Raw genomic sequence first — 24,286 nt, 5'->3', positions numbered from 1 at the left:
CAATTTTTTATATAACGCCAACTGGATTCTTCTGAAAGAAGAAAGTCATATACGCCTAGGATGATTTGAGAGTAAAGTAATTAATTGGCTAATTTTCATTTTTGGGTGAACTAAAGCCCCTTAAATGTCTCCAGACAGACACGGGTCATGATCTGAGAAGAAAATGGAGATTATTCCTGGGGAATTATTCATAGGATGTTGTCCATTAGTTCAAGTAACCACAAGACCATAGTTTTTGTGTTTTACATGCTGCAAGAGATGAAAAACGTTTAGCTTACTAAGAATTGTCAAATAAGTTCTTGTCATACAATACTGTCACAATAAAAAGAAACAATATTTCACAATGACACATTAACTTGTAGGTTTAACAATTTAAACTTTGACCTTTCAAATCAAAGTTTTTCGAGTATCAAAATCAATCCAATAGATTTCAAGCGTTTGTCATCGCTAGTGCAATGACACATTAATTTGTAGGTTTAATAATTTTAACTTTGACCTTTCAAATCAAAGATTTTCGAGTATCAAAATCAGTCCAGTAGATTCCAAGCGTTTGTCATAGCTAGTAACATTACATGTATATGTATTTGTGAACTCGACTTGCTAAAGCGCGGACAAGAACATATGAAAATATAAAGCATCCGATTTGAACAAGCAGCTCTGTCATCTTTAAGTAAACAACAAAGCAATGTTAGGTAAACACATAAAACTGTATCAATTGTCAATGTAGTTATGTTACTAAGTCTGTAGCGTGTCACCTTACCTTGTGTGAAACGAGATTACGACCGCAGAACTTCAGATGTTGGTCTGTTGTGTCGCTAAGCCACACCCTTGCGTACACGTCAGCTTAAAGGGGGCGGGACTCATGTTCGTCACTCGATTTGGTCAGTGGTCAGGTGTAGCTTTATTTTTGCACGTATGCCCTAAGTCTTTTCTTTTTGTTATATGAAAGTCTAGGTCACATTAAAAAAATCTTGGAAAAGTGTTAACCATGCTTTCATCATTTTAAAAAATTATGGGATGTCTGCTCCAGACTTTTAATACAAAACTATAAAAATCTATAAGATGTAAAATAGTATTTATCATTTTGTAATATACAAGTGTGTGAGAGTGAATCTAAATGCTATTTAGACATGGGAATAATCACCATCTCATCTCACAATCACAAAATACCAGCCCAGGCAGACTCATCCTTCTCCAACAACTGTTTTATTTCAAAGTATGTTGAGTGATCAAAATGCTTTAATTCTACAAAAACTTTACTTCTGTGATGATTGTGAAAACATAATAACATATGACTATTTTCTGGATGAAAAGAAAAGGTGATTATTATGTCAAGAAATATGGAAGAGCACACTGATTTAAGATAAAAAAATACACTTGTTTGAAAACAATGTTTGACAAGGACGAAATGATAATTTCTTATATGTATTATAAAAGATAATTAACTCCAAGAATTAGATTAAACTGTCACTCACGTTTTTTAAGGATAGACTTGAATGTGCTTGATACAAACCTACATTTTTATAATTCATGAATGAAAACATTTTGTAACATGATTTTGATGTGCCATTTACATGGTAATGCAATGTCTGATTTTAAAATGGGTTTTAAAGGATGAATTTTGAGATTTTATGTTTTCGAGTGATATATAACTTCTCATGATTTCTAAAATGTGATAGAGAAAAAGGCAACGAGGAAGTCTTTTTTTTAAACAAAGATCAAAGCTCCTTTTGTAATGTAGATTTCTGAGGGTGCACTCTTGTCATAAATTAATCTATTACTTTTTCTACATAATTTTTAAAAAAAAAATATTGGTAAAATATATATATTTGGGAGTCTTAGACCTTTCCAACGATATATAGTTTGTCAAGATTAGATTAGATTTGATTGTTATATATTATAGTCAACGTAGGCATCCCGTATTCGGGACGGGGTGACAGTTAACAGGTTAAAGAATAATTAGATGAAAGTGCAAACACAAAACAGAGCTACCCAAAAACAGACTGTTATATCTATGGGATCTAATCACTATTCAGAAACAGTGGGATCATGTGCATTGCCAATAAAGCAATAATCAATGCAGCCCCTGACAGGCCCAGCCAGAAAAATAAACTGAAGGATGGATGTTCTGGAATGGGCCTGGTCTTCATGGGTTTGGCCACACGATCCCACTGGGTAAGGATGGCCTGACGGGCACCACTCCAGTGCCCCGGTCCGTTCAGACGAAACTGGTACGGAGAACACGGCCCGAAGAAAACCCTCAAACCAAGAGCAGGGTCCCTCAGGAGCAGTGAAGCAATGTTGGGAGAGACGCCCACTTCTTTTGCTATTGCGTCTAGGTAAGGAATGTGGTCCACCTGAAGCGCAGCCAGCTTGGGAAAGGGGTAACTGTGAAGAGATAGATGATTAACTGTCAAAATAAAACTAGAGATGCACTGATCAATCAGTCGGGGATCGGAAACAGCTGATTTTCCTCATGATCGTTGACCAGCTGATACTGTAAGTCTCACTTCTTTCCAGTTTCGAGCCAATCGTTTTGTTACCAGCGGCACAGACAATAACGTCAGCCGCGCATTATCGCTCTCTTCTCTCCAACGATCACTTCTCTCTCACACGTCTCATTCACACTGGTTAAATAGTGCTTGTACTGCACATTATTTGATTAATTCCTACAGGTTTCGTGCTTACACCAAAAAAGCGCACATAACCACTGATCTATATTAGTGGAGCGCACAAGTTTTAAACAGCTTGTGAGCCACAAATACCATAATGAGTGGCTATCTGTGCTGAAACATTCAAATACATACAAAATTATGTCAAAATGCCCATTTTGGCAAGTATCCAGTTAAACACAGTCAGTTTTGGAACATTAAATAGTTAAGAAAGAGAACGAATATTATTTAGTATATTCTATTAATCATAATTCTTCGGGGTCCTGGCAGATCACACTTACAAATAATCGGAAATCAGAATCAGCCAAGAAAAATGCAATCGGTGCATCTCTAAATTAAACCTATCTGAGATGATCATTCAGGTGAATAAGTAATTACCTCTTTAAATTCGCTTGAACATCTTTCTCTATTGCTTTATCCATCTTGTCAGCTGGAGGAAGATGGTTCAGTCCTTGAAAAACAGTAACAGTTTTTTTTTTTTTTTTACCCATAATCACATAAAAATATAATGTTTCATATGATTCTCTATATGTACTTGACCATTTTGTTTTAATGACTTATGCTTGTTCATTACCTGCAATGACCCTGGTGGCCCAGCGCGCCTGTAGTTCTACAGCTGGCATGATCGACCCTTTGGTCTGAAACAGGCCCAGGATGGCCAGTGTTGGACGTTCTAGAGATGGAGGGAAGATTCTTCTGTAGAGTTTCAGATCTCCATTAGAACCAGAGCTTAAGGAGGTGGGGAGGAAGGGGAATCTATAATCATATCCTGTGCATAAGATCACTGCATCAATCTTCTCTTCTACAGTCCCATCATCAAAGACAATCGTCGAGCCTTGGATCTTCTGCACATTTGATTTGATCACCAGTTCCCCTAACAGAATGCGACCAGGGAGGTCATCGTTTATAACAACACGCTGTTCGAGGATCCTGGAATCAAAAATCAAGGGTAAAGGTCACTGTGAATCAGGAGTCATTTTAAAATTGTTGCAACATCCAGCTTTCCGATAAATAATTACACCTGTTGCACCAACTGAAATTACGATCGGCGCAACTACGCCAGGCATAGACAATGCGCGTCCATGCTGACACATTCTCCCGCAGTTATAGATATAGCTTACGCGACGTTCATGAAGTCTCCCATCATCAAGGTTAAGTAAAATATAATAAATGTAATACAATGCTTCTCTCTAGAGTTATTTTTTATAGCTTAGGCTACAAACAAGTTAATGTGCAATAAATGTCTTTTCTGAGGTAAATTGTGACTTTACGTGATGTTGTGTTTTACTGGCATCTTTCTGTGGCTGAAAAAACATTTACAGTTTGTATTCTGTGAAAATAATTGAAAACAAAATCTGATTGCCGATCTTTTATTTCTGATTAAAAGTAACAAATAACAAAACTTATTGCGACTATTATATGGCAGGGACGCTACAAATAATGAATGTAATTAAAGACGTGAAATATTTCCAAGCATTTACACCGTCCTTCCAAGCAGATGTCAAATGGTTCAGTTTCTTTTAATAGTACCAGTTTATATGTAATATTTTTATTGCATAATTATAAGATGCTGTACAGAAATATATTTTGTATTCGATTACGGTCAACAGTGTGGTAGGCTATAGACTACATTCTACACCGAATTTAGTGGTTGATATCGCTTATCTGGACCGAAAAAGACCATAAACATTAGTTCATGTCTGCAGTAAGAATTAACCTAACAGACATGAACCCTAAAAATCGTCCAGCCTAGTCTTACGACTGGGTGTACATCCAGTTGGTGCAATCGGCCACCAGGGCTTTACTTTAATAATAAACAATGAAAAGAGTTTGGAAAGAGTCCTTGAGGATCATGGTTTGGCCCTTCACCTGTATCCAGGCTGTAGTCCATACAGCTTGTGGTCATATCTCTGATTGAGGATTCTCTCCCAAATCATGTTGAGCAGAGCTTGAGGCAGGAGGCCGTAAATCAGATCTCGAACTCGTGTCATCATTATCATATCTAGAGGAAGCCCTCTATCAACCACGCGACCTATGATCCAAGCCCCTTTCCGGGTACTCAGGAATGTCTAAGAAAGTGAGAAATAGGAAGACCAAAGCAAACTGAATTAGTGTATAGATGAGAGTGAATTTAAGCTTGCCAAAATAGGAGAATATTAATGAGAACCAAGAGATTAAGCATATTCAGAACTGAGGGAGTAAAATTTAGTTAAAAATCAGCAAAATAGACACAGAATTTTATGACATATTGTGCACTGATTTAGAAGGGAAACATGTAAAACTTTAAAGTTGGCCTGAAATTGCGATAATCTATTCTCACCAAATGTGACGTATAGACAAGTGAGCTTCTCAAAGCAAACCAAAAAAATTAGGCCGGGACTTGACTTTGTCCATTTGGAATTGATTGGATCGCTGCCATTTAGTAATTCATGTATAACAAACTGCAATATTACATTAAAAAAAAAAATTATTTCATGGGAAGTTTAATGTAACTTATTTACGTATTATTGAACGTATATATATTACTGAACTTTGTTATATTAACTTGCAGTTGGCTTAAGTTAATATGGCATAATTTTAAACTTTTAAAATTATATAAAAAAAAAAAAAGAAGGACAAAAATAAATGAAAGAAAAAGGCTTGGATTCTTGAATGAGGAATACCTTCTGTATTATGAAGATGAATGTAATTTTTTTCTTGTTAGATAGCTAGCTAGATTGCTAAATGAATTAATCATATAATTATTTTAATATTATGCTAATTATGATATTGAATTGTTTAATAGTGTTGAGTGTTCAAATGTGGTTTACATATTGTACCTTGCAATTCTACCATAATTCATTACTTTCTTAATTTGTCCTTTTTTGAAAATTATTAATTTATTTTGCTGTCAGAAGGTTGCAATTATATATATTATTAATTATTAATGTGAATAATCAATTGAGTCATTAAAACACCACCTATCATTCAATCACTAATCACATCATAAATAATTTTGACCTTGCCAAGAACTTAAAAATAGAGAAAAGATCAATATTAAATATTACACTATTAAATCTCGCTTGCCTTCTCACATGCTCTGCTGAGCTCCACAGCAATGTCTCCACCAGAATTCCCAATCCCAAGAACAACAACTCTCTTCCCAATGTAAGGATCAGGGTCCCTATATTCCCAACTGTGAATTATTGTCCCTGGAAATGTGTCAATACCTGCAGCACACAAAATTACAGAAAAATTTATACAATATATTAATGTTTCCAAATACAGTGCCCTCCACTTTCTGGAACCTAGACTTCAGTAATGCGATATATCACGAATATGCACAATATTGTTATTGTGGGCATTTCTAAATGCTGCGAATAATTATATTACAAATTATTCTGAATTTGGAATGCATTTTAAGAATTCTATTCCCATCAACTGGTCAAAATGCACAACACCGCTGTATGCTGCTTGAAAGACACTGTGCGCTCTGATGTAAACAAGCACGAAAGAGAAGCACTGTGAATGTTAATGGTTAACTAATGAGATTGTAAAGTGATACCTATGGGTCTTTATAGTTCTTTTGCACTTGAATCTGTGCAAAACTTTTAACTTTATTTTTCTTTATTGTTTTATTTTAAATGTTCAGTTATTTTTGTTATTAGAAAAAAGTTATTTAACCTATTATATTATACTATATTTTGAGCACTTTTTAGAACTAAATTTCAATACCGTGATAATACAGTTTACTGTGATAAAAACATGAGCAAATAATCCCAACAGGACAAATTGATAGCGGCATATCCCTACTGGAACCCTTGATAAATATCAGCAAAGGTGGCTGTGAACATAAATATGCATTGTTTATCCCATTGATCTTTCATTCAAAAAATTTAATTGAATTAAAGCAATTGAAAATGGGGGGAAATCTCTGTCAGGATTATGGACCTGTCTGTGTATTTTTGCCCCTGTGATCCAGTTTTTATCTCCCGTGGTATGTTAATTTGATTTCAGTTGTGTCTAGTTTCTTCCCCATGTGTTCCATGTCCCCGTTAATTTAGTCATTCCATACACCTGTTTTCCCCGTTATCCTTCCTTTAAAAACCCTATTCCTTTTAGTTCAATTTTGTCGGCTCTACCAGTCAAGTACGTGTGTCTTCCTCCGGTTCTCCATGTTGGATTTACCCTTGTGTTGGATTAATAAAGGCTCTTTTGCTTATTCTCCCGTTTTGTTTCCAAGTTTTTTCTTTCCGTTGTGTACTATGGATCGCTACACCCGCCTGGAATTCCACCTCATCCTGCTGAAGCAGGGAGAGTATTCACTCGAGGGTCATACCAGGCTGTTTCTGGCCATAGCCGATCTTACCACTTGCCTGAACGATGCACTCTGCTTCGTTCTATGAAGCAAGCCTCAACCCCACGTGCAGAGCACCGTCATTTGAAGATGGCCCTCGAGCAGATTTCGTTGAGTGGATTCTGGTGAGAGAGTACACCTGTGTTTTCCCTATTATCCTGCCTTTATAAAACCTAATCCTTTCAATTAAGTGTTTTTTTTTTTCTGGGTCTACTAGTCAAGTATGTGTGTCTTCCTCCTGTACTTCATGTTAGATATACCCATGTTGGATTAATAAAGACTCTTTTGATTATTCTCGGCTCCGTGTTCCTTCCGGCAGCACATTGTGACAATCTCATTGTGAAATAAATGTTTTCTCTATTTCATGTTGGCCACAATTATCGCAACATAATTTCCCCAAGATAACAGTTCTGAGTTTTCTCCTATAATGCCTGAAGAGTTTGGAGATCACCTGATAAGAGATCAGAGACCATTCCTTTATGCAGAATCTTTCCAGATCCATCAGATTCAGCGCTCCATGTTGGTGCTTCTTCTTTTCAGTTCACCCCACTCTTTTTCTATAGGGTTCAGGTCAGATGACTGGGTCAGCCATGGCAGAAGCTTCATTTTGTGCTCAGTGACCCATTTTTGTGTTGATTTTAATATTTGTTTTGGATTATTGTCCTGATGAAAGATCCAACCACAGCCCATTATAAGATTTCAAATAGAGGCAGTCAGGTTTAGATTTTTTTTTTTTTAAATCTTTTGGTATCTGATTGAATCCATTATTAACATCCAGGACCTCCTTCAGAAAAACAGGCCCAGAACATTAAAGATCCAGCAGTATATTTAATACTGGACATGGAGTACTTTTTATTCCTGTTTGTATTAAAACCAGCTCTTTTTTTTTTTTTTTTTTTTAAATGCTGGAATTAGTTTTTAGATGAGCAAGGATATTTTTCCTTGAAACCCTCCTGAACAACATGTGGTGATGTAGGGGCTCTTTGATTATTTATTTTTTTAGGCTTTCTGACCCCAATGCTCAACTAATCTCTTAAATTCTCCAGCTGTAATCCTTGGAGAGTCTTTGGCCACTCAAACTCTCCTCACTGTACATTAGGACGACAGAGACACGTTCTCTTCCAGGCAGATTTGTAACATCTTTAGTCGACTGGAACCCCTCAATTATTGTCCTGATGGTGGACATAGGGGATTTCAATGTTTAGCTCATTTCTTACAGCCACTTTATATTTTGTGAAGCTTAACAATCTTGTTCTGCACATCATGACTTTATTCTTTGGTTTTACTCCTTGTGATGTAAGGCCATGGCTGGACAATTTCATGCTCCTACTCACCCTGGTGTGCTACCAAATGTAAATATCAATGGTAATATACTTCAGATATATTTTACTCTAAATAATTTCTAAGGGTACCAATAATTGTGGCCATCGTGCATTTGAGAAAAACTGTTGTTTCATAAGATTTTCTCCCCACTTTCAATTGTTTTACTTTAATGACACGTTAGAATTTTGTGAATTTTTTTGACTGAACGATCGAAAGGATAAACAATGCAGATTTATCTTCATAGCCGCCTTTACTCACGTTTACCTATGGTGCCATTAATAGTGGAGGGCACTGTGCAAATCCATTATATGTATAGAGCCATGCAGGGAATTAGTGATACACAGTGTTGAATGCTGTATTATGATGACTGTGCTGTAATAACAGGTGAGCACCTGGGAAGTCTGAGAGGGGTTTGATGGGCTTTGTGTAGTGTCCTGAACACACTAGCACACCATCAAACACATGTGTCTCCTCTCGTCCATCTCTGCCCATGGTCACCACTTCCCACTGACCAGAGTTAGAGAAATCAGGCCTTTGTCTCACACTGCGAACTGTGGTCTGAAATACACCAAACCACATAACTCCTGAATGCTACCTCTCATCTTTATAAAGAGAATACTCAAAGCATATGATAGATCCAGAGACAACACACAATAATATACACAATTATGTGAGAATGATTTTCCCAAGCAATATGTTTCCCTGTAACGTCACTGTTGCCTAACAATCCCAACCTCTAACTGTAAAATCTGATTGGTTGAAATGGTTGCCAGGACCAATGAGATTTTAAATCTAGAAAATCTCAATGGACGTGATGTTATGGTGTTTATTACCTGAAAGTGAATGTGTTTCAGCAGGTTAAAGTGCTCGGCATAGAGTCTAAAGTACTGCATTAACGTAGAGTTGTTCACGAAGTTGGGGAAATGATCTGGCATGGGGAAATCACTATAGCACATCATCTCTTTAGAGGTGTTCACTACGACAGAACGATAAATGCTGCAACGGTCTTCCTCTGGTTGTTCCTGTGCACAAACATAGAAATACAGTCAATGACTTTGAACTCACTAACAGATAAACCATATTTAGCATTAAAATTGTTGTTTAAAGGTGAAGTGCGTAATATTGTTTAATGTTAAAATACTCTCTCTTATCCCATCGTAATATGCAGAAATAATAAGTAAGCCATTTGAAGCATTTTTGTCCCCAAAAGTGTAAACAAATCCAACTAATGTAGTTGTTTTGAGGCAGGGCTATTTGTTTGCTGACCAATTGCAGTGGGTGGGAGTGTTTAGGAATCCTTTAAAGACATAATAATAATAATAATAATAATACATTTTAATTTGTGTATCTTGTTCCATTCAGAAAATGCTAATTACAAATAGGTCAGAACTAGTGCTGTCAATCGATTAAAAAAAATTAACTAATTAATCGCACAATTTTTTAAAATTAATCGCGATTAATCGCGATTAATCGCAATTAAAAGACTGAAACTTTTTGGATATGTAAATGTAAAATGTAAATAATTAATGTAAACTCAAGACAAAGAAACTATTTAAATTCAAAATATGATTGTTTATTGGAATTTTTGTTTAACTTGTAACACAGATTTTCTCATGTAAACAACATACCTGCAATAAACCATCAATATCCTCCAAATTAACTTTTGGCTTGAAAGCCATATTTATTACAGAAATAAAAACACAGGCATGTAAGTACCATTTGAATTTCAAAACAATCAATGCCAATAAAAAACAAAAATGATTTCCATGTTGAATTCTAAGTGGACTGCAAAAAAATTCCAAAGTATAGTCATTGCCAGTGCTTTAAGTAGGCCAGTACACACAGGTACTCAGTACCGCCACTTCCAAATATAGCTCTTGAGCGTACCGCCACCTCTCCGTGCGCCCAGAACGTGCTTGTAGCGTACCGGACATCTGTTTTAATAGAGGTTTTAATCTTTTACCTGCACTGCCGATTTTCAGAGCGCCCTTCACAATGCAAGCTTCCTAATTCATCCCACCCAGAGCAGAAACTACATTACCCATTCACCCTTAAATAATACAAGTGAATAGCGCATGTGTCGCTTTTCCCAATGTTAAGTGTCAACAACTCAACGTGGCCGGAGAAGGTGTGTGAAACTCTTTTTTCTTTTTTCTTTTTTCTAAGTTCTAAAAAAATACCGTAGACGGCAAGGCACAAATTTAGATATTCATTTATCTAATTAATCTATAGCCTATGCACAAAGACAATATGATCTTTTTGTCCCCTTTTTGTTTTAAAGCTTGATGAAGAGAGAGAGCGCAAGTTGCTGCAGCTGAGGAGGACAGTGATGCACGCGTACAGGAGTGATTGACAGTTCGCGGCACTGTGTACAAAAATACTCCGCTACACAATTATTTCTTTATTTTCGTTTAAGCTTATTAACGTTAGCGTTACAGAAAGGTCTGATTTACGCACTGTTACAGTCATACAGTCATAATGTTTCTTGTGGCAGACTGAAGAGTAATCCGGCAGAGTTTTATACTGAAACTTTCCGTCTAAAAGTCCTTCCTTGGTCTTATCCATATTTCTTTGCACGTTGAACATACATAGGCCACAACTGGAAATAAAAAAAACTGCAACCGCGTTAATTGCGTTATTTTATTTTAACGCGTTAAATATTTCAAATTAATCGAATGCGTTAACGCGCTAATTTTGACAGCACTAGTCAGAACATAAAAATATTTAGGAAAAACAAAAACAAACTAACAAGAAATGTCCATAAAAAGAAGATGGTGCAACAAATTATTTGATTTACACTACCATCTAAAAATTTGGAATTGATCTAAATAAAACAATTTTGATTAAAAGTGACAGTAAAGAAATTTATAACTTTTATAACAAAAAAGATGTATTTTTAAATAAATGCTGTTTTTGAACTTTATATTCATTAAAGAATCTTGAAAAAATTTACCATGGTTTCCACAAAAATGCATTAAGTATGACACTGAAGACTGGAATAATGGCTGCTGAAAATTCAGCTTTGCCTTCACAGAAATAAAATCTATTTTAATATATTAAAATATATTAGAAGGTTATTTTAAATGGTATATTAGAGTTATTTTAAATGTTCATAACATTTCACAATATTACTATTTTTTACTGTATTTTTTATTAAATGCAGACTTGGTGAGCACAAGAGGCTTCTTTCAAAGACATTATCTACCCCAAATTGTTACAAATAATATTGAATTAATATGGTAGTGTATAATATATTAAAGGGTTAGTTCACCCAAAAATCTAAATTATGTCATTAATAACTCACCCTTATGTTGTTCCAAACCCGTAAGACCTCCGTTCATCTTTGGAACACAGTTTAAGATATTTTAGATTTAGTCCGAGAGCTCACAGTCCCTCCATTGAAGCTGTGTGTACAGTCTAATGTCGCAAACCGGATTTCACTAAACTGCAGTGTTTTGAAATCTCACAACAGACCCAGAAGAGAAGACAATGCTGAATAAAGTCTTAGTTTTGGACCAAAATGTATTTTCAATGTCACATGGACTACTTTGATGATGTTTTTATTACCTTTCTGGACATGGACAGTAGACCGTACACACAGCTTCAATGGAGGGACTGAGATATCTAGGACTTCATCTTAAATATCTTAAACTGTGTTCCGAAGATGAACGGAGGTCTCACGGGTTTGGAACGACATGACGGTGAGTTATTAATGACATCATTTAGATTTTTGGGTGAACTAACCCTTTACGCCAAGGGCTTCTGGCACCTGATCTTGTATTGATAAGAATTAGTGTGTTACAAATCATTCTTATTCATTATATCAGTCATTTTCCAAATAATTTTGGTACCATGTATGGCACAGAAATGACACACTCCGCCTTTATTGTTGAGCTGAATTTAATTCATTTTCAACCTTAAACTTCCAGAGTCCTCCAATATCATCACTACTCTCAAAACACACAGGCTCCAGCCCTTCATCCAAGCAGCATTTGATGGAGGTCAGTCCAGAGCTGCCTGCTCCAATCACAGCCACACGCTTAGTCATGCTGCGAGTCTGCACAGGGAACATGGAACGGTGGTTATAAAAACATACTATTACACTAGTATGTCCTCAACTATGACAAGTACCTTCGAGGTTAAAGTTTTCAGGAATCATTCACAATGTTTGGCATGGATGTGCAGCATTTATTGGTTAATCATTAAAGGGGTCATATGATGTTGCTAAAAAGAACATTATTTTGAGTATTTGATGTAATGAACTGTGGTTTAAGTAGGGGTGGGCAGGGCGATATGGGAAAAAAAATATCTAAATTATTTTTTTCACAATATCACGATTTTATCACAATCCTTTGTCATGTTTGTTTTACTATTTTGCAAGTTGTCTGAGCGTCACAGCCAATCTAATTTCCCTATTATAAAGACAAAGCCTTTCTAGGTAACAAAAAAAGAATGGCAGGTATGTAGACCAAAGATAAAAATGTTTGTTCTTATTTTTTAATAAAAAAGATAAAAGAATGACAAAGATACACATTACAAATACACATAAAATACCAATAAAACAAACAGTGCTTTATTTTCAGGTACAATATGTGTATTTAGCAGGAGCATTCAAGAAATTGAATGAACAAATATAAAAATAAAACACTATGTGAACTGATTCCTAAAGCAACTCTATTAAATTTCTTCAGTCAAGAGCAGTGTGTGATTTTTCTCCTTGTGTTCTGGTGTTTTTTTTACGTTAAATATTTCACCCAAAAATATAAATTCTGTCAGCTGTCTGTCAATTCTGTCATAGTGTTAATTTTTTATACCACCATTTACTCACTCAAAAGTGGTTTAAAAAAAACGTAGTTTCTTTCTTCTTCTGAACATAAATGCTATTTTAAGTAATGTGGAAAACCAAACAGTTGCTGGTCCACAGTGACTTCCAGAGTATTTTTTTCTTTCAATGTGGACCAGCAACTGTTTGGTTACCCACATTCTTCAAAATATCTTCTTTTGTGTTCAGAACAAGAAAGAAATTAATACAGGTTTGGGACGATGTGACAGTGAGTAAATAATGACAGAAATGAAATTTTAGGGTGATCTATCCCTTGACAGTAATGACGGTAGGCTCCATGTTTAATAGGCCTACTGTCCCTTTAAAGGTGCCATTTGCAAAAATTTAGGTAAAAATATCCAAAAAATGACCTACATCAAAAGAATGAGAAGAAATAAGGGCAATGATGTCATAAAATTTTTTCAAGTTATAGTGCTGCAGAGATATCAACCTTAATTAGCATTAGCATTACTAGCCCCGGCCCGACAGGTGTCGTAATACCAGTTTCGACCATGGGAGGCGGTATGCGGGCAACATAACCACCAGCCAACCTGCAATACACAAATAACTCGCACGGCTTGTGGGCGTACCTGAACCTGATGTCAATCATATGGAAAGTACAGCCCACTACTTCATTTCAGTTCAGGGAAGAGAGCGGAAGGATGGCTCAAGCCCTTGGCAAGAGACCACCACCTGCTACAGGGAAACAACCGTGCTCGGAATCACAAATCAAATCCGTAAGAAAAGGAGCCGAACCAGAGTAAACATCGGCACTGCTTTCAATCGCTGGAGACAACTGATGGACCTGAAAGAAATGAGGTTTGACTCCGAACTTGCAACATTTCTTTTGCATTGGTAAGTTAGATGCTGTTAGTATTTCGCTAGAAGTTTGTTTTATATGTTTGTGTATTTGTTTTCGGGAAGTTATAACATAGAAATGTATCGAAGGCTGTTCGATAAACGTGCTAATGTTAGCGATGGCTAACCGTAGCTGCGTTTGATAATTAGCTAGCTATAACTTACCCATTTTTTTATATCATAACTAACCTGCTTTGTCTAGTCTGTTGGTCTCCGTGTCCTCTTTGCTTCGTGGTTTTTCTGTGCGTGAGAAAATTGATGTGTGGCGTGAAAGCGTGTGAAAAGAGTCAATTGCGTGTGTCTCACGGTGAATGCTTGAGAGTTGGCAGCTCTGGTTATGTTGGTTGGCGCTAGCTTGGTCAACATCAGCTGTCTGATGTTGACCAATGATGTTGACAGAATGGTGTCTGTCAAATTAATTTAATTCAAATAATGTGTATATACATCTCAAAATGTTATATGAACAAAACGAATAGGAACATATTCACTGGTAAAGGTGAAGGGGAGAAGCTTGAAGATGTCATGTTTCAAAATCACTTGACACCACCCAACGTTCCTCTGGAGGCAAAACATCCTCTTAGGCTTCGACTAAGGCTGTAGTGTTGTTGTGAAAGTAGGGGCGGAGCATAGAGACTATGCCGTTTCTCGTTTGTTACTCTAGAGTAGACCAATTCACTTTATTGAGGCATACTGCCCCCATCTGGTATGGAATGTGGACTTTGACTTGACTTTTTTGCCAGACATGACAGATGGCACCTTTAAGACCTGCAGGCATTTATTATACAGGCATATATATGTTTTTCTCTCAACTGTTTACTTTCATTGTAGAAAACCAACCATCTGAGTCTACATGTAAACCTTGTGTGTTTTGACAGTATTAGCGCTAAGATAACTCAGTTCAATAATCGAGCACTGTTTGAAAGACTTTAGCATGTGCGCTTAGGGTGTATGCGCACAGAAAATGCATGTGTCAGACCAGCGCAAGAATTAAACATTTAAAAGCACATGCAAATATTGAGAGATTAACTCTATCGCTGAGTCAACACTGCTGTGAATGCATTTGGCGTTGTACAGTACAGTATATGACGGAGGCACCAGAACTACAGCTGATAGAATGTGCACTGTAGCACGATACTACAATATTAAAAGCAGATCGTGGAGACATTTTTATCGTCCACAATCAAAAATCGTCATATCGCCCACACCCCTAGGTTTAAGTTCCAAAAAACACAGTATAATATTAGTATTACATTATAATACCATTCATATTTTTACTTTTTGTTTTAATAATTTAAAGAAACCAGTCCGATGTACATTTGAGGCTCAATCCTATAGAAAAGCATAAACGGCATGCAGTTGCATCGAACAATGATAGAAAACATCATTCAATGTAAATTGTAATAATCATATATAATAATCGCAATTACAATTTCAAGTGAATAATCAACAATTATGATTTTTGTCATAATCGTTCAGCCTTACTCACGTGTGTGATGGAAATGTTATGGCCCTTACTATACTGTGATGCTTTGAATCTCAGAGCACCGAGACAAAAACATTAAAACCCATTATAAACGAGGCATTGGTTGCATCCAGTGTGGACATAATTACGGATTATAATGACAATATCAGCGGTTCTCAATTTCAGTCCTCCTGCCCCGCAGCTCTACATATTTTGCATGTTTCTAATTTTTTTCAATATGCTTCACATATCTTTCTGGCATATCTCAGAGAGAAAGTCAGATGTTCCATAAATTTAACATAAAATGTAACATAAATTTCCTTAACTATTTCTATCCATTCAACAATTGTCGGTTGTCTGGTTATTGCTTTCTTGCTACCTGCTAAAAGTATTTGTAACAGATATCTGTCTTTCCCAGCCCTGTTGGTAGATTTCCTAAATATATAAATCTGAAATTTAGGTCTGAACCTAATATGGATCTAATTACCTTCATCACCTCTATCCAATACAAAGAAATAATAGGGCATTCCCAAAAGAAATGGAAGTGACCAGCAGACATATTACCACACGTTCTCCAAACTGACCATTTCAGGATTGTTACTCTGTGTCTTATTTATATTAGGGGTTATAAAGATTCCTAAAGTGTTTTACCAGGGGAATTCCCTCCACAACCCAGAGCTTAAGTGGTAGATTGTGTCCTACATATATTCAACCAGTCATCTTCACTTATCTTTATGTCAGCTTCTTTCTCCCACCTCTTTTTTACATACGTTGTTGAAAGTCCCGTCTAACAGTAAACACGAGTATAACCTGGAAATTAGTTTTCTGTTAGTATTACCCCTATATGCATCAATGAATACTGAATGTTGAATGTTGGTTTTAATGTATCAAACATGGAATAAAAAACCAAGAAGGGCGAGAAAGCCAAACTGGACAGAGGAACAGTGTTTACTTTTAGCCCAGTTAGTGGATGAACACAAGGCCATGCATTCTTAAAGGATAATTCGGGCCGGGTGTCACAGCAAGGGACAAGAAGCAGACATGGGAGCGTATAGCACAAACTATTAACGGTTCATTCCTCCTGCTTGTGGTCACCTATAAGCCTGCTATATTCATAAATGCAGTTTTTTGAGCCTGCAAGGTGGGAATGTTCAGTGGAAACTAAATGAACTGTGACACAATTAGATGCTCTGAAAGTGCTGTAATTGTTTGTGTGATCACTCTGCTTACAGAAGGTTGTGACAGACCCAAATCTTCACTGTTGCATTGTTGCATTTTTCCAGTTGCCAAATATTGTAATGTAGTGAATACTTTAATTTATATATTAAATTATAAATTATTATATAATCTATACCGTCTTATTAACTTACTGTCATCCATTGTCTGAAACACATTTCTTCTGCCTCTTCGTCTTTCTGCCATTTTCTCTTCTGCTAAAGAAACTCTTAAGCCTCTTAAAAGTCCTCGTCTGTGCTTCTAACAAATTTGACCTTAAGACCTCTTTTAAGGGTTAAGATTCTTTCTGAATTACTTTTTTCTTTACTAGGATTTTTTCTTTAATTTTAAGAGTAAACGCCCACATTTCTAAGAATTTTCTTAGAATTTTGTTGCTAGGAGCTACTTTTTGCATTAAGATTCTTTATGAATACGGGCCCAGTGCTTTAAGTGGGCTGGTACGCACCGATACTCAGTACCGCCACTTCCAAATATAGCTCTTGAGCGTACCGCCACCTCTCAGGAACGTGCTTTTAGCGTACCGGTACGCTCATTTGGACATCTGTTTTAATAGAGGTTTTAATCCTTTGCCAGTGCTGCCGTTTTTCAGAGCGCCCTTCACAATGTAAGCTTCCTAATTCATCCCACCGAGAGCAGAGACTACATCAACCACACACCCATGACTTTTACAAGTGAGAAGCGCATGCGTTGCTTTTGTAGCCGTCAGTAACAACTTAATGTGGCCGGAGAGAATTTGTGAAACGCGCACAAAAATTCAAATATAGTGAACAACACTTAACATGCTCTCCTGGCTTCAGATTCTGAGTACTACAACAAAACGGTCAAAATCAGATGAATCGCTGGCTGACACCCCGCCATATCGCTGCAGGTCAGACACAAACTAATGAAGTAATGCAGTAGCTCTTTCAGGCAGGGTGACCAGATGTCCCGAAAAATTATACTAAAGCAAAATCTTGAGTAGTTATTGTCTGATAAACAATAAAAACTGTCTGCGGAGGTGGAGTCGTTCTGCTCATTGGCTTGCAGGATATTTTTTCTAAGTTCTAAAAAAATACCGTAGGTGGCTAGGCACAAATTTATATATTCATTTATCTAATTAATCTATATGCACAAAGACAATACGATCTTTTTATCCCCTTTTTGTTTTAAAGCTTGATGAAGAGAGCGCAAGTTGCTGCAGCTGCGAGGAGGACAGTGATGCACGCGTACAGGAGTGATTGACAGTTCGCGGCACTGTGTACAAAAAAATACTCCGCTACACAATTATATATATATAAAAAAACACTGTATATATATATATATATATATATATATATATATATATATATATATATATATATATATATATATATATGCTATAATAGAGTACCGACACCTCTTTTGGGCCACTTAAAGCACTGAAAAGACCAATATTTCTGATGATTTATTGGCGTTAAGTTTCGTGCACAATGACAAACAAATAAGCAGAGTGGACTGCCATAATGCAAAACATTTACTGCAGGTTTCAACATGGCTGTGTTTATGATTAGAAATGTCAACAACAAAAAATAATCGCATACGTCGATTCTAACCAGAATCTGTATGTATGAGACTGTCTGAATACCGGCAGAATTCACATTTCTGTTGTAAAAACAGAAATACTGTGCAGAAGTATTATTTGCTGATAAGCGTGTGTGTCCGAAGCTGCAGTTGCTGTGTGATGCGTGTTCCAAAAAAAAAAAAAAAAAACTTGGACACGCTCCGAGAGAAGGTCGTTAAAATCAATTTCCTATTTTCGTTTTTGAGACTTGTGTTGGTTGTTCCAATCGATTAGTGCAATAGATTTTCGAACATAAAGTGACAGTCGACACGGTCATGGTTTTAGAATAGACGGGAGAAGGGATGGGAAAAGATCTAGGCACAGTTTTTCCAGAACTTTGTGCCAAGTCAAAGCGTTGTCGAGCTGTTTTAATGACATTTTTAGCTGTATTATGGTGCCCGAACCAATATAACTTTGAACAGTGACCGCAAAATTTTTGTTTACTGCAGCTGCAGCCATCATTACCAAGCGCGAACAGTTGACTCTGACAGTGAATAAGAGGAGACGAAGCGACCGCACAGGCCATAGTGTGACATCCATGTAAACATAGATGACGTCAAGGTTTTTTTTTTTTTTTTTTAAGAAATAACGTAGCCTTTGTTTGTATGTGGGCCTAGGCAATTTATATATAAGTAATTTTACAATACTTACTAAAATATAATTAATACTATTTTATTGCTTTTGTATTAGTAGTTTGAAATGTAAAAAAAAAAAATAATTGGTCGGTCTCAACTCAAAATGTACAACCGGACTAAAAGCAAAAAAAATAATGATAATTGAGTCTGTCCTAAATTGACAGGGTCTGTCGGGTTACGGGAAACAAGAATATTTTTAAGGATGGCCTTACACCTGAGAAGACAAAGGCCTGCATAATGAGCTGCATAATGATCTTTTCAGTCAGCTGTGTGTCACTGAGAGGGAGGAGTTACAAGAAAGAATGTGAGGACAAAATAAATGCATATAATTTTCTATGTGCATGCATATAAAGTTTCTAGTTTATTTAAAATATATTTAACTATCCCACAACATAATTTAATATCCATGTGGGAGTGCAGTTAAACAGTTTATTAGGAACAATCAAAGCTGAATTTCAAACTTAATTTTTACTCCAGACACACAATCCTTCAGAAATCATTTTAACAATCTTATTTTCTACAAAAAAACAACAAAAAAACATTTATTGTTATTATTATCATTATTATTATTCATGTTGAAAAGAGCTGAGAATATTTATTTTCAAGTTTTTAGGGGGGATAAATTGAAAGAACAGCATTGTTTGTTACATTTGTAATGGTATAGTATTGTATATTGTTATTGAAACTTCATAATATTTCACTGCTGAATAAAGTGCTTCATTCTTTTTTTCTGAGGAAATCCACATTTAAAATCCTCAACCACATCACATCTTTTTGTGGTGAATTTTTTGTGGTCTTATTCCTCTCATCACGAAGCAAACAGTAAAATAAAAAAACTTGAAGAACAGTCTCGCTGCGTTGTCTTTTGTTGTGTGTGCGTATTCAAGCCGCATGCGTAAGTTTGAAACATTAGAATCCGAATAGAGCGTTCAGTGCGGGGCGTGGTCACATTACAAGATAATGAACAGAAACTTGCAAAACGGACATTGCGTTGTTTCATTATGGATTAATTTATCACAGAATATTTATATAAAAAGTAGACATGTCAGGCTTTCTATAGATATATCTCTCATGTCTCTTCATTGAGAATTCACTGAGTTACAGTTCATTTTAATGATGCATTTCTAAATGAAGATCAGTGCAGACAAGGCTGCAGACAGCACACCTTGTTTGTTATCTTTATTTTATAAGTGCACAAAGTTTTGCTGTTATTATGTCTGTATAAAAAAAAAGTAGACCCTTTACATATTCGATTGATGTATTGCTCTTATCTGTACGATTAAAACTGAAAGTGTAATTTAAGTTCTTTTCGGGGTTATCAGGAGAAAATGCCTCATAACGCGTGTACGCATTAATCGACTTCAGAGCAGAGGGTTAAGTAGTTTGTGCCAGATATTAAGAGGCACTGTCATCCAATTACTTAATTTTTTCAGATGCTTTTTCAAGAGTTTTTTTCACCCAGTATAGACTGGTGAGGTATGCTTGACTTTGCTCTAGGTCCTTCCATTTTGCATCACACACAGGGTCACACCAACAGACCAGAGAACGTAACTGTGCTGCTCTATAATAATCCTCCAAGCACGGTAGAGCCATACCACCTTTGTCCTTGGGGAGTTTTAATGTTTGAAATCTAATCCTTGGTTTTAGTTTTCCCCACATAAAAGATGAGATAGTTCTATTCCAATCACTGAATTGCTTGGGATTGAAAGAAGGCAAGGATTTAAAAAGAAAAGGTCTGGGTAGTATATTCATCTTCATAGCGTTTATTACATATTCATTGGTAATAATGGTCAACGTTTTAAGTCTGCTTTAATATCAGCTGTTATGGGAATGTAATTGTGGTCATAAATAGCCGAGATCTCTTTAGGTATTTGTACCCCTAAATATTTAATTGTATTACTTTTCCATTTAAATTGACAGATTTTATAAATATTTTCTTGTGGCTCATAGTTAAAAGTAAGCGTTTGAGTTTTATGTAGGTTTAGTTTACAATAAGTCCCCATTTATTTTAATTCTAGCCATAGGAGAGGATAATAGGGAATTTAAACATCTAATTACCTGGTCATTAAAACCAAAGCAGCTAAGGACCAAGTATATATATTCCCAACGGACAGAGTCAAAAGACTTATAACTACAGATTCCATATCACTGTTCCTCATATGGTCAATGAGGTGGAGAGCCGTCTCACATTGTCCTGGGTTTGCCTGTTTTTTACAAAGCCTGTCTTGTCTGTCTATTGTTGTTTTTCAAGTATTGATGCATATAATCTGTAATCTATGTTTAAAACTGATATAGGTCTATAGGAGCTGCAGTCTGTTTTGTTTTTACCCACTTGTCTCCAGGACAGCGGAGTCTCGTCACCTCCCAAAACATACAATCCTTTAGCATTGGTGTTATTGTTTCCCTGATGGTTCTGAAGGGTACCCATCTGCACCTGGCATTTTATTTGTTTTTAATCTTGATATTGTCGTTTATCTCATCCTCTGTTATCTCCTGAGTTATTTTGTTTTGCTCTGTCCCTATAGATGGTGAATCCAAAGATGTTAGAAAGGATGATGTGACAACTGACTCAGTTGTTTGAGGCTGATCATATAGTTTTGTGTAGTAAGTTTCAAAGGCATTTTGTATGTCTTCCAAATTATGATGCATCTCATTGGTCCTGGGGTCCCTCACTTCATGTATAAATCTCTCAGCCTGTTGTTTAAGTCTTCTCCATGCAAGTAGTTTTTTAGGGCCATTTTCATAGAACTTTTGTTTTATTAGTTTAGCTCTCTTCTCTACTTGATTTTCATATACTGAAGGTTGTTTAAGGTTCGTTTAGTCTCCATTATGTCATTTAGAATACTGGTGTCATTATACTCCATATGTTTACTTTCTAGTGATTTGATTTTTTCAATCAGGTCTTTAATTTGTCTCTCTTTTTGATATTTTCTTCTGGGCCGACCACATCATGAGTTCACCTCTAATAACAGCTTTTGCGGCATCCCATAATGTGCTAGGAGACACTGCTCCATTGTCATTATGGGTCATTTACTCTTTAAATTCTGTCTTTATATACTTTTGACACTTGGGGATCATTCAGAAGGCTAGTGTTAAGTCTCCACGAAGTCTCTTTGGGCTTGCTGTCTAAATGTAATATTAAAGGGATAGTTCACCCAACTACTTTGATGTTTTTCTTACCTTTCTGGACATGGACAGTATACCGTTCACACAGCTTCAATGGAGGGACTGAGAGCTCTCAGACTTAATTTAAAATATCTTAAACTGTGTTCCGAAGATAAACGGAGGTCTTACGGGTTTGGAACAACATGAGGGTAAGTTATTAATGACATGATTTTGCTATTTGGGCGAACTAACCCTTTAAAATCGTTCCTTACTTCATTACTTTTCTCACGCCATGAAAAAGAGTGTGTACACATGGTCTAGAATGTCAGTAAGGTGTGTACATATTTACGCCAAATTAATTTTTTTACAAATCCATATATGTACATACAAAATTGCAATTTTTATGCCTATTCTGTGCTTACGCAACATTTATAAATGAGACCCCTGGAACGGTGTTGTAAATACAACTTAACCACTGATTTCTAGTTGTGTCCTGTTTTTGTAAGACCAAACAAAGCAGTTCCTTCGTTTTCACAAGGAAACACACAGCGTCTCCACAACATGGCAGTGGTGGCAACAGCAAGAATAAAAGTTACGCCTTCTTTCTTAGCATGAAAATCTGGATGGCGTTATGCAAATCTTCCCACATCGTGACATGGACATGTAGGGAAATATTAGAATGAGCCGTTTTAGGTAGGTGTGCTTGACTTAGTTTTTGAAAAGATTTTAGACTTTAGTCTTTGCAACTTTACAGATCTTCTTTATGCACCAAGTGCTTGTAACACTCCAAAATTTAAGTCGCATCATATGATCCCTTTAAAAACACACAATGTCATCAGACACAAAAGCCCTATTCGGATAGGACTAGTTTTCTAAACTACATTTTAGTGTCAATTCTTACCACCTGACGTCTGGGATTTTCATTTACCAATTCGGATGGGACTAACATCTCCGTGTTTATTACAGAGGTGGAAGAGTCTGTTTTGTGCATCTGGGTATCACAGAGATCACACGCTCTACAGTATTGTTCAAAATAATAGCAGTACAATGTGACTAACCAGAATAATCAAGGTTTTTAGTATATTTTTTATTGCTACGTGGCAAACAAGTTACCAGTAGGTTCAGTAGATTGTCAGAAAACAAACAAGACCCAGCATTCATGATATGCACGCTCTTCAGGCTGTGCAATTGGGCAATTAGTTGAAAGGGGTGTGTTCAAAAAAATAGCAGTGTCTACCTCTGACTGTACAAACTCAAAACTATTTTGTACAAACATTTTTTTTTTCTGGGATTTAGCAATCCTGTGAATCACTAAACTAATATTTAGTTGTATGACCACAGTTTTTTAAAACTGCTTGACATCTGGGTGGCATGGAGTCAACCAACTTGTGGCACCTCTCAGCTGTTATTCCACTCCATGATTCTTTAACAACATTCCACAATTCATTCACATTTCTTGGTTTTGCTTCAGAAACAGCATTTTTGATATCACCCCACAAGTTCTCAATTGGATTAAGGTCTGGAGATTGGGCTGGCCACTCCATAACATTAATTTTGTTGGTTTGGAACCAAGACTTTGCCCGTTTACTAGTGTGTTTTGGGTCATTGTCTTGTTGAAACAACCATTTCAAGGGCATGTCCTCTTCAGCATAGGGCAACATGACCTCTTCAAGTATTTTAACATATGCAAACTGATCCATGATCCCTGGTATGCGATAAATAGGCCCAACACCATAGTAGGAGAAACATGCCCATATCATGATGCTTGCACCTCCATGCTTCACTGTCTTCACTGTGTACTGTGGCTTGAATTCAGAGTTTGGGGGTCATCTCACAAACTGCCTGTGGCCCTTGGACCAAAAAAGAACAATTTTACTCTCATCAGTCCACAAAATGTTCCTCCATTTCTCTTTAGGCCAGTTGATGTGTTCTTTGGCAAATTGTAACCTCTTCTGCACATGCCTTTTTTTTAACAGAGGGACTTTGCGGGGGATTCTTGAAAATAGATTAGCTTCACACAGACGTCTTCTAACTGTCACAGTACTTACAGGTAACTCCAGACTGTCTTTGATCATCCTGGAGGTGATCATTGGCTGAGCCTTTGCCATTCTGGTTATTCTTCTATCCATTTTGATGGTTGTCTTCCGTTTTCTTCCACGTCTCTCTGGTTTTTCTCTCCATTTTAAGGCATTGGAGATCATTTTAGCTGAACAGCCTATCATTTTTTGCACCTCTTTATAGGTTTTCCCCTCTCTAAT

The 24,286-nt window shown here is 36.4% G+C and overlaps 2 protein-coding genes across 8 annotated transcripts in view; both read right to left on the bottom strand.

Moving 5' to 3' along the window:
* LOC113063050 (dimethylaniline monooxygenase [N-oxide-forming] 5-like) overlaps positions 1 to 850 on the bottom strand; it is a 44,981-nt gene extending 44,131 nt beyond the window's left edge. For 2 of the 3 annotated variants that reach the window (XM_026233199.1, XM_026233197.1), the window contains exon 1: positions 761 to 846. The gene's annotated coding sequence lies outside the window, so the exon portion shown is untranslated. Of the gene's footprint in view, positions 1 to 760 lie in introns of all 3 variants that reach the window. The other variant, XM_026233198.1, reaches the window with a different exon arrangement.
* LOC113063051 (dimethylaniline monooxygenase [N-oxide-forming] 5) overlaps positions 1 to 24,286 on the bottom strand; it is a 61,706-nt gene that overhangs the window by 28,872 nt on the left and 8,548 nt on the right. For 3 of the 5 annotated variants that reach the window (XM_026233205.1, XM_026233204.1, XM_026233206.1), the window contains 6 exons: positions 12,248 to 12,388; positions 9,165 to 9,353; positions 8,724 to 8,889; positions 5,739 to 5,881; positions 4,542 to 4,741; positions 3,247 to 3,602 (listed from right to left, as the gene is read on the bottom strand). The exons of 1 other annotated variant lie outside the window; for it this stretch is intronic. In XM_026233205.1, coding sequence (XP_026088990.1) covers positions 3,247 to 3,602; positions 4,542 to 4,741; positions 5,739 to 5,881; positions 8,724 to 8,889; positions 9,165 to 9,353; positions 12,248 to 12,379 — 1,186 coding nt within the window. In that variant the 5' untranslated portion in view covers positions 12,380 to 12,388. Of the gene's footprint in view, positions 1 to 1,893; positions 2,389 to 3,050; positions 3,124 to 3,246; positions 3,603 to 4,541; positions 4,742 to 5,738; positions 5,882 to 8,723; positions 8,890 to 9,164; positions 9,354 to 12,247; positions 12,389 to 24,286 lie in introns of those variants that run through there. One more of the 5 variants, XM_026233207.1, reaches the window with a different exon arrangement.

This window comes from Carassius auratus, chromosome 45 (assembly GCF_003368295.1).
Source record: "Carassius auratus strain Wakin chromosome 45, ASM336829v1, whole genome shotgun sequence".
Lineage (NCBI taxonomy): Eukaryota > Metazoa > Chordata > Actinopteri > Cypriniformes > Cyprinidae > Carassius > Carassius auratus.
Note: the sequence above shows the minus strand (reverse complement) of the source record. Positions and strands in the feature narration are given on the sequence as shown.